Source organism: Pseudonaja textilis, chromosome 1 (genome assembly GCF_049901715.1).
Source record: "Pseudonaja textilis isolate UNSWEBS1 chromosome 1, rPseTex1.2, whole genome shotgun sequence".
In the NCBI taxonomy this organism is placed as follows: Eukaryota; Metazoa; Chordata; class Lepidosauria; order Squamata; family Elapidae; genus Pseudonaja; species Pseudonaja textilis.
The window spans coordinates 157,570,401-157,581,135 of record NC_141990.1 but is presented as its reverse complement, the minus strand read 5'-3'; the positions used below and the strand labels follow the sequence as shown (position 1 = coordinate 157,581,135).

Here is a 10,735-nt window from a genome sequence, read left to right as displayed (position 1 = left end):
GCTTCTAATAGTATATACAGACATAATGTATCACAGAAAGAGGGCTGTGAAAATATTTACAGACCCCTCACATCCTGGTCATAAACTGTTTCAACTTCTTCCCTCAAAACAACGCTACAGAGCACTGCACACCAGAACAACTAGACACAAGGACAGTTTTTCCGGAATGCCATCACTCTGCTAAACAAATAATTCCTCAACATTGTCCAACTATTTACAAATTCTGCATTACTATTACTATCACTCCTTATCACTCCTCCCCTCCCCTCCCACTTGTGACTGTATGATTGTAACTTTGTTGCTTGTATCCTTACGATTTATATTGACTTTTTTAGTATGATTTGATTGCTTATTGTACCCTATTACCATTATTAAGTGTTGTACCTCTTGATGATGAATGTATGTTTTCTTTTATGTACACTGAGAGCATATGCACCAAGACAAATTCCTTGTGTGTCCAATCACACTTGGCCAATAAAGAATTCGATTCAATTGCATGCTTTGAGCAGACATATTAGCAATAGTTTGTAAAATCTGTTTATACTTGTACAGCATGTTGTATGTATAGAAATGTATCAGTTTCCTCAAAAGCTGTCCAAGACTTAGATGCTGGTTGAAGTTTTATTTGCTGAGAATTAGTATAGGATGACATTGAGCAAACACTGAAACATAATAATAAACAATCTTAAAATGTCAATTACAGGTTCAAGCACTTATTAAGTATGATAATTTATATGATTTATATGCATATGATTCCCAATTGGGTTTTCTAAGAAATACCAATCAAGGTCTCGATGTCAATTCATTTTATTCCATTTTTATGCAAATAAAATAATAAAATTTCATATTTAGATTATGAAACTTATATTTGTACATGTGTGTTGAAGAAATGTGATAAAAGACCTAGCCTGAAGGATAAACCATATGCTTTTTTTTTTTTTTTTATAAATTTTTATTATTTTTTTAACATAAAAAACACAACAACAAAACATAAAAGTATCAGCTCCCCCATATTTTTGTACACACCGTAAGTCGGTTGGTCCATCGGTTTTGTGCATTCACCTCATAGTCACAATTACAGTTACTTTATATAATACTCTTATCAATACAAATTTATAAATCCTAGTATCGCTATTAAAGAAAAAAAAAAATTTGACTAAACTTTTATTCGGTCATGCCTTTATGAGATAACTATATTTTAAATATTTTATTCTAAAACAAATCTTATAATCATACCAATTCTATCCCAAATATGAAAAAGAAAGAAACAAAGAAAACTATTATATAGATATAGTATCAAAAACCAATAAAAGGAAAGAGAAAATAAAGTCATTATTATTCCTTATTATCTAACTTTTATATTTTAATATTTCATCATTCAACCATTGATAGAAAAGATCCCAAACTAAATAAAATTGTTTATCTTCTTGCTCTCTAATTTCAAAAGTCAATCTACTCATCTCAGCACATTCCAAAATTTTCTTTACAACTTCTTCTTGCAATGGAATTTTTCTCATTTTTCCAATTTTTTGCAAATACAATCCTAGCAGCAGTCAATACATTTACAATCAAATATTTCAACTCTTTACTATAAGTATCTGGTAGTATTCCCAATAGAAAAAACTCCGGTTTCAAGTCTATATGCTTCTTTGTCATTTTTCCAGCCACATGTGGATTTTAGTCCAATATTTTCTAGCATCCTCACAAGTCCACCACATGTGATAGTATGAACCAGGTTTCTGATGACATTTCAGCATTTTTCGGATTTGTTCTTGAACATTCTTGCTATCCTTGTCGGGGAAATGCCACCTGTAAAACATCTTATACAAGTTTTCTTTATAGGCTGTAGACATTGTCATTTTATAATTTTGCGACCATAATTTCTGCCATTTCTCTAAATCAATCCCATATCCAAAATTCCTCCCCACGCAATCATAGTTTCTTTAACTTGTTCTTCCTCAAGCTTAATTTGCAATAAATAACCATACAATTTTTAATCACCTTTTCATCAGTACCCATCAAAATCTTATCCAAGTCAGTTTGCTTATCATAAAATCCCTCTGCTTTGGAATCCTCATAGTACTTTGAATGTATTTGCAAATATGAAAACCAATTCATCCGTATACCTTGTTCTTCCAATTTTTGCATCGATTTAAGTTCACCCTTTTCATCTAATAATTCCCCATAGTTAACTGTTTGTTCCTTTTTATAAATTATAGGATAAGAAAACGCTTCTATCGTCGATAACCAAACTGGAATTTTCAAATAACACTGTTTTTTTATCTTCTCCCAATTCAACCACAGAGACTCCCGTATATAATGCCTTCTAAAATACCCCTGTGTTTTAGTTCCTTGTACCATAAAAAGCATGCCAGCCCAACAACAAATCATGACCTTCTAATGTCAACAATCTGGTTTTCCTTAATGTTATCCATTCTTTAACCCACGTCAAATTTGCAGCTTGGTAGTACAACTCCCAATTAGGCAGTCCAAACCCTCCTCTAAATCTAGCATCCTGTAAAAGCTTTAACTTTATTCTTGCTTTCTTGCCTTGCCATATATACTTCAAAACAATTTTATTTAAATCCTCAAAATATTCTTTTCCAAGCCTAATTGGTATTGTTTGAAACAAAAATAAGACTCTGGGTAAAATGTTCATCTTGATTGTTGAAATCCTTCCTATTAATGACAATTGTAAGTTCTCCCATTTTTTCAAATCTTGAGCTATCTGTTGTTTAAGTTTAATATAATTATTCTCCTTCAATGTACTACATCTTGATGTCAAATATATCCCCAGATACTTAACCTTGTTTGTAACTTGAATTTTTAACAGTTCTGCCAACTCTTCCCTTTGTTTCAGCAACATATTCTTTGACAAAATCTTTGTTTTATCTCTATTTATTTTCAAACCAGCCACCTCCCCATAGACCTCTATCTTTTCCAACAGTTTCGAGGCTGTTTCTATAGGGTCTTCCAAGATAAAGACTAGGTCATCTGCAAAGGCTTGTAGTTTAAATTCTTCCTTTTAATTTTCATTCCTTTTATAGTTTTATCTTCTCTGATATTTCTATTCAACACTTCCAAAGTCAATACAAATATCAAGGGAGAAAGAGGGCAACCTTGTCTTGTGCCTTTTCTTATATTAATAGGATCTGTAAATTCTCCCTCCATCATTACCTTAGCTGTTTGTTCATTATAAATTGCTTCTATTGCCTGAATAAATCTTCTAGCAAAGCCCATCTGTTCCATTAAAAGTAACATAAATCTCCAATTCACGTTATCAAATGCCTTTTGAGCATCTAAAAATATCAAAGCCATTTGCTTTTCAGGATGTGCCTCATAGTATTCCAGGGTGTCCAGAATTACTCTCATATTGTCTCTGATTTGTCGCTTTGGCAAAAACCCATTTTGGTCTGGGTGGATAAAGTTATTCAAGTACTTTTTAAGTCTTTCTGCTAATATTGAAGCAAAAATTTTATAATCTGCATTTAGTAAAGAAATCGGTCTATAATTCTTGATTTGCAGTAGGTCCGCCTCCTCTTTTTTGGAATAAGTGTAATGTAAGCCTCTGACCATGTTTTAGGTATCATCTTTTTAACATAACTTCATTCATAACTTCTAACAGTGGAATACACAGTGATTCTTGAAAGATTTTATAAAATTCTACAGGAAACCCGTCTGGACCTGGTGCCTTTCCATTATTTTGTTTCTTAAGTGCTTGACTTAACTCCATCATTGTTATATTACTTTCTAACATTTCTTCAATCTCTTTAGGTATCTTAGGTAGATTTGCATTCTGTAGGTATTGTTTAACTTTCTCCTCATCAATGTCTTCTTTCTTATACAAATGCTTATAAAAATCATAAATAATCTTTTTTTTTTCTTTGCTGCCATAACAAATTTTACCTTGGTCGTCTATTAACTGCGGTATTTTCCTCGACTCTTTCTCCTTTCTCAATTTGTATGCTAGCCATCTACCTGGCTTATTTGCATCCTCAAAATAATTCTGTTTAGCATTCCTAATTTTCTGTGCCAGTTCTTCTTTCTCTATTAAATCCATTTTATGTTTAGTTATATCCAGTTTCATTTTAACATCTTTTCTGTGTGGCATTTTCTGTAATTCTTTTTCAAGTCCCTTATATTCATCATCCAAGGCTTTAAGAGTTCGCCTTTTCCTGTTGTTCTTTTTCTTGTATAGTCTATTATCAAGCCTCTAACATAGGCCTTCATTGTGTCCCAAACATTCTGTATTGAGGTGTCTTCTTTTCTGTTCTCTTTAAAGAAGAAGGCCAATTCTTTCTCCATCCATTATATAAATTCCTTATCCTTTAAAATAGAATTATTTAATGTCCATCTCGATCTTTTCCTTTGTCCCTTCCATTCAATTGTCAATGGGTTATGGTCAGCCCAAGTACTTGTTTCAATATTTACTTCTTGAATACTAGACATTAAATCTGTTGAGATCCAAATCATATCCAGTCTGGACCATGATAGATGCCTATTTGAATAGAACGTAAATTGCTTAGATTTATCATTTCTTTCTCTCCATATGTCTTTTAAAGTTAATTCATCTATCATTTTAAAAAGGATTTAGGAAGAGTTTTCCTGTTATGCTTTACTGTTGTTGCAATATAGTCAAGTCTATTATCCACAATTCCATTAAAGTCTCCCATCATAATTACATTAGCATAGTCAAGTTCGGCAGTCTTAGTATGTAATTTTCTATAGAATTCTTCCTGTTTATCATTCGGTGCATAAATTGCAATCAAAAGTATCTTTCTATTATTGTCCATTATTTCTACCATTAATATTCTCCCATCATCATCTGTATAAATCATTTTTGCTGGAATGGCCTCTTTAATATATAAACCACCCCTCTTTTCTTGGATTGTGTCAAAGAGGTAAACAATTTCCTAATTTTGGTTGTAATAACAATTGTTCATGTTGCTTTTTAATATGAACTTCTTGTAAACAAATTATGTCGAACCTTAATTTCATTAATTTATGGAAAATCTTCCTTCTCTTAGCAGCTGAATTCAGTCCAACCATATGCTTTTTTTTAAGAAGTGTGAATATTGTCTTTTCACTTTATAAAGTGGATTGAATCCAGAATCCTTATATATATTGATCAGTTTGCCTTGTGTCATAAATGCATTTCAAAAGTAACTAATTTCAAAGGGTAACTGGAGGCTAACTGTAATATACTGTATTTATTTCTTAAATGTGTAGGTATGTTCATATCAGATTCACAAATGAGTGATACAACAAAATCGTACATTGTCAAATGTGTTTCTGTATACAGGTGAAACTCAAAAAATTAGTATATCATGCAAAAGTTCATTTATTTCAGTAATGCAACTTAAAAGGTGAACCTAATATATGAGATAGACTCATTACATGCAAAGCAAGATAGTTCAAGCCATGATGTGTCATAATTGAGATGATTATGGCTTACAGCTCATGAAAACCCCAAATCCCCAATCTCAGAAAATTAGAATATTGTGAACAGGTTCAATATTCTAGGCTCAAAGTGTCCCACTCTAATCAGCTAGTTAAGCCATAACACCTGCAAAGGGTTCCTGAGCCTTTAAATGGTCTCTTAGTCTGGTTTAGTAGGAATCACAATCATAGGAAAAATTGCTGACCTGACAGAAAACCATCACTGACACCCTCCATAAGGAGGGAAAGCCTCAAAAGGAAATTGCAAAAGAAGTTGGATGTTCCCAAAGTGCTGTATCAAAGCCCATTAATAGAAAGTTATGTGGAAGGGAAAAGTGTGGAAGAAAAAGGTGCACAAGCAGCAGGGATGACCGCAGCCTGGAGAGAATTGTTAGGAAAAGGCCATTCAAAAGTGTTAGGGACTTTCACAAGGAGTGGACTGAGGCTGGACTGAGTGCATCAAGAGCCACCATACACAGATGGATCCTGGACATGGGCTTCAAACATCATATTCCTCTTGTCAAGCCGCTCCTGAACAACAAACAACATCAGAAGCGTCTTACCTGGGCTAAAGAAAAATAGAACTGGTCTGTTGCTCAGTGGTCCAAAGAGCAACTTTTGCATCTCGTTTGGAAACCAAGGACCCAGAGTCTGGAGGAAGAATAGAGAGGCACATACTGCAAGATGCTTGAAGTCCAGTGTGAAGTTTCTACAGTCTGTGTTGATTTGGGGAGCCATGTCATCTGCTGGTGTTGGTCCACTGTGCTTCATTAAGTCCAGGGTCAATGCAGCTGTCTATCAGGAGATTTTAGAGCACTTCATGCTTTCTTCCACAGACAAGCTTTATGGGATGCTGACTTCATTTTCCAGCAGGACTTGGCACCTGCCCACACTGCCAAAAGCACCAAAACCTGGTTCAATGACTGTGGGATTACTGTTCTTGATTGGCCAGCAAACTCACCTGACCTGAAGCCCATAGAGAATATATGGGGCATTGCTAAGAGAAAGATGAGAGACATGAGACCGAACAATGCAGAAGAGCTGAAGGCTGCTATTGAAGCATCCTGGTCTTCCATAACACCTCAGCAGTGCCACAGGCTGATAGCTTCCATGCCACGCCACATTGAGGCAGTAATTGCTACAAAAGGGGCCCAATCCAAGTACTGCATGCTTATACTTTTCAGAGGTCCGATATTGTTCTATGTACAATCCTTGTTTTATTGATTGCATGTAATATTCTAATTTTCTGAGATTGTGGATTTGGGGTTTTCATGAGCTGTAAGCATCATGAATCATAATCATCATAATCATCTCAATTATGCCAAATCACAGCTTGAACTATCTTGCTTTGCATGTAATTTAGTCTATCTCATACATTAGTTTCAACTTTTAAGTTGCATTACTGAAATAAATGAACTTTTGTACGATATTCTAATTTTTCGAGTTTCACCTGTAGAAACAGAGTGCCCTTGAAGGATTTTGGAATAACTGTTGCTCTCTGGAGCTTGCAACTTATCTTCATACTGCAGTTTTGCATAGGTCAGGCTGATAACAGTTTTTATATCTTAGAGGGTGAGGAAGGAGTGCTCAGCTTTCTTCCTGACACAGCAGAATTTGGCCTTCTCAAAGAGGAAGGAACACTGAGGAGAAAAATAAGGCTGCAGTGCAGGATATCATCACCTGCAAAAGAGTATCGCATTAAAGGGACATTTTTTATTTGAGTTTACATGGAAAATAAATTTACTGTTATACTGACTCAGAAAAGAACATAGACATGAAGGGAAGTAACTCTGTTGACATTCATTATATACTTGGATTTTCAAAATTCTGTTTTGATTTTTTTTTCTTTTGGGGCAGCCACTGACTAGTAGATAATGGCAGAGTATGTAATCAGAATCAAGGAGTATATTTTTAAAATCAAAACCATAATAGACAGCATAAGTCTTTTAGAAACTGAATACAATTACGCCCCAAAAGTCAGTGGAAAATTACATAATATTTAACAGCAAGTTTTTCCATTTTTCTTGAAACAATTTCAATATAAAGGTAAATGAAAACAAACTTTGCCTAAACTTTTAATGGAGTATTTTTAAAATGTACCCTAAGCAAAGCAATACATGAAAAGTGACACTGATGTTAATATTGCATTGTGTGTTCATTGGCCAGTTCTGAAGATAATGAAGATGTTGTATTGCCTAACTAAACAGCCTAAGCCACTAATTGTTTTTCCTTAACAAAAATACAGACTCTTGGTCAGCCCATCCACTACTGTATATCAATGCATTCAAATTAGACTATTTGAATAGTGTAGGAATTGCTTGGGGGCGGGGGGGTGAAAATAGCTGCAACAATTATTCAGGTCTTGCTCTCGATAGGCTAGAAAGTCTGTGGGCATTTCTATATGGTTACTGTGCGGTTTCAAAAAATCAGCCCTCGACTAGGTTAATACTATGTTGTCATCTTGTTTCTTTGCCACTTACTTCTGGCTCAGCTGAGGAAAACATACTAAAGGGAATCTTTTCATCTGAATTGACCATATGCTTGTTGGCAGAATCCCTTCTTTACGCCTCTCCCCAGTTCCTGGGCTTTAGCCAGCATCTTATAGTAGCAGTTCAGACATCATAGCAGGATGCCAAGATATTATTTCATAGACGTTTTGAAGGTAACCAAGGGATTTTGCAACGCCTTCTTGTAGTAACTACATGTATTCTGATTGATTGACTGATTTCAGATTATTTCCCAGCATCAACAACTTCAAAACAGTGAGAAAGGACAGGATGCCAATTGAATTATGGCTTCTATTAGTCAGCTGGAAAGAGGATTGATTTGAGATCAGCGACAGCAAAGATTATGGTGACATGGCTTCAAACTGTTGTGAGGAATTTAGGAGTGGAAAAAGTAACAGTGTGGAAGAATTCTGTAAGTATTTGAAATGAAATGAAATTACATCTTTATGGGAGATTTTGTGGGGTTTATCATGCCGCTGAGAGAGATAAATCTATTCTTTGGACTCAGTGGATGATACTGGAACAATGGAAGTGAGTGGTTATGATCGGCTAAGAGCACTGATGTAAAATGGAGCAATAACATGAGAGTTCCTTTATAAAATTTAAATTTACACACAGGACTTCCCACTAGGCACAATTTATTTTCTCTGAAGTTTGCGCCAAGCCCGGCAAATATAATTCTGTATTTTGATTCCACTTCATCTTACAATTACCCATTCTTGTTTTGACTATCTCCTTTCTCAAAAGAGAGAGGTACTTATGTGGGCTAGAAAAGATATATTAATATGTTATGCTGGTTTATGATCATCAATATTTGATTTAATATATTGGAAACCTAAATACTTGAACTAAATTACCTCTTTTGTCTAAAAGAAGAGAACAATGTAAATTCTTGTAAAAGAAGAGAAAAATATGAATAGAAATGAGAGATTCTATTAGGATTCAATGCTAAATGGAGATGACCACCTGAGAAGAGACATGGCAACAAGGACAGGAAACAGACTGCCTCAATGTTGATTATGATTGAAATCCTGTAATCACATGGGTTGGCTCGGGGATGTCTATTTAAGCAGAGACCAAAACTTAAAACTTCAAGTACTGGAAAAGTATAGTACTAAGAATAGAAGTAAAACTATTGATATTGCTAAATTGGAATATGATCTTAAACATAGAACTATACTGTAAACATTAAATATGAAAGCATGAGGGTTTTTTAAAAAAAATCAGCCATTTAAATGTAGGCACAGAAGACTATTGGCTTTATTTGACCAAAAGGTTTTTGTGATGACCCATAGTCTCTCAAAATAACCCCAAACCCAAAACATATATTAAAGTCCGGTAAAGCCTTCAACTTAAGTTCACTGTTTTATTAGGCACAGTTTAAAGTCACAAAAGTAAATAAGGAGGCAAACAGAAAACCAAAACAAACTGCATTGATGAGAGTTCTGAAGCAAGCCGAGATAACTAATTATAAACTCCAGGAAAATAACCGAGAAAAGTCCATGGGAAGAACGCCAGCAAAGATAAGCCTCTTTCAAGGTGAACACTAATTGACTTCAGCAATTCTAACTGCACAGTTGCAAACTTATATACATAGCTCCCACCTGCAAGCCACAAGAAGGATCATGGTAATCTCCTCTTGAGTAGACCTCGCTTTTCCCTGATCCTCTCCTCCCTGCGTGACCTAGGATGGATAGGGGATGGGCCTGGATCCTCCTCTGACTGCTCAGCCAGCTTCTGCCCTTCCCCAGCCTCCTCCACCACCTCTGGAGCCACACTCCCACTCCCTGTTGGCTGTTCCTCCTCTTCCCCAGAGTCAGACTCCAACAGAGGCATGACAGTTTTGAGCCATAAGAAAGCTGAACTTTGTAAACTATGTTCAGTTACAATTTTTCAAAATTCAGCACCTAGGAGTTTTGCATCCCCTAATATTTGCAATCAAATATTTGCCCATTTCTAAATAAACACATCTTTCTGGTGTTTCTGAAAAATAATAATGAAGTTCCAGGTATCTGCAGCAAGTATTAATTGGTGAAGAACTATGAAGAAATAACTCTCTACAAATCAGTAACATGTAGGATAACAGTATATTTGTAAAGATTACAGATTGATTTATTGGAGTTGTTAAATATGTTGCCGGTTGTTTTTCAGGTTTTTTATGTATTAAACAATTCTATTAATTTGTTGTGCTAGGGTTAGTGACATATAATGCTTCTCCAGCTACATTTCCAATACATGTTTATATTGGATATATTTCTCCATCTAGGAGGAATATAGACACACATACAGCCAGCCAATGCCTAAGCAATTCATTTAATGTGGCATCCTTAGAAATGTACCATAACACCCTGTTAAAATATACCTGGATCAGGTGAATGTAGAGGTAGCAAGCCTCTATACAGGTAGTTTTTGGCCTACAATCATTTGTTTGGTGACCATTTGAAGTTACAACAGCAAACCGTCTTATCATTTTTCACACTTACAAAAGGGTTGCAGTATCCTTAAGTTCACATGATTAAAATTCAGATGTTTGGCAGCTGGGGTGTATTTATGATGGTTGCAATGTCCTGGAATATGAGGCGCAGTGGCTCGGTGGCTTCATAGTCTCTACTCCAGTGGTTCGAATACTAGCACTGCATGGTAGGGTGAGCTCCTGTCATTCGCCTCAGCTTTTGTCCACCTAACAATTTGAAAGCATGTTCTATGCAAGTAGATAGATAGGTACCACTTTAGTGGAGAGATGAACTGATGCTCTGTGCAGTCAGTCAGATTCCTGACAGCTCTGAACC

At 35.2% G+C, this 10,735-nt stretch overlaps 1 protein-coding gene across 1 annotated transcript in view; it reads left to right on the top strand.

Moving 5' to 3' along the window:
- The first annotated feature begins 8,219 nt into the window (after positions 1-8,219).
- The window catches only part of RCAN2 (regulator of calcineurin 2), a 37,298-nt gene continuing 34,782 nt past the window's right edge, over positions 8,220-10,735 (top strand). Inside the window, exon 1 of the mRNA XM_087919417.1 lies at positions 8,220-8,358. Within this exon, the coding sequence (XP_087775543.1) occupies positions 8,290-8,358 (69 nt within the window). The 5' untranslated portion in view covers positions 8,220-8,289. The remainder of the gene's footprint in view (positions 8,359-10,735) is intronic.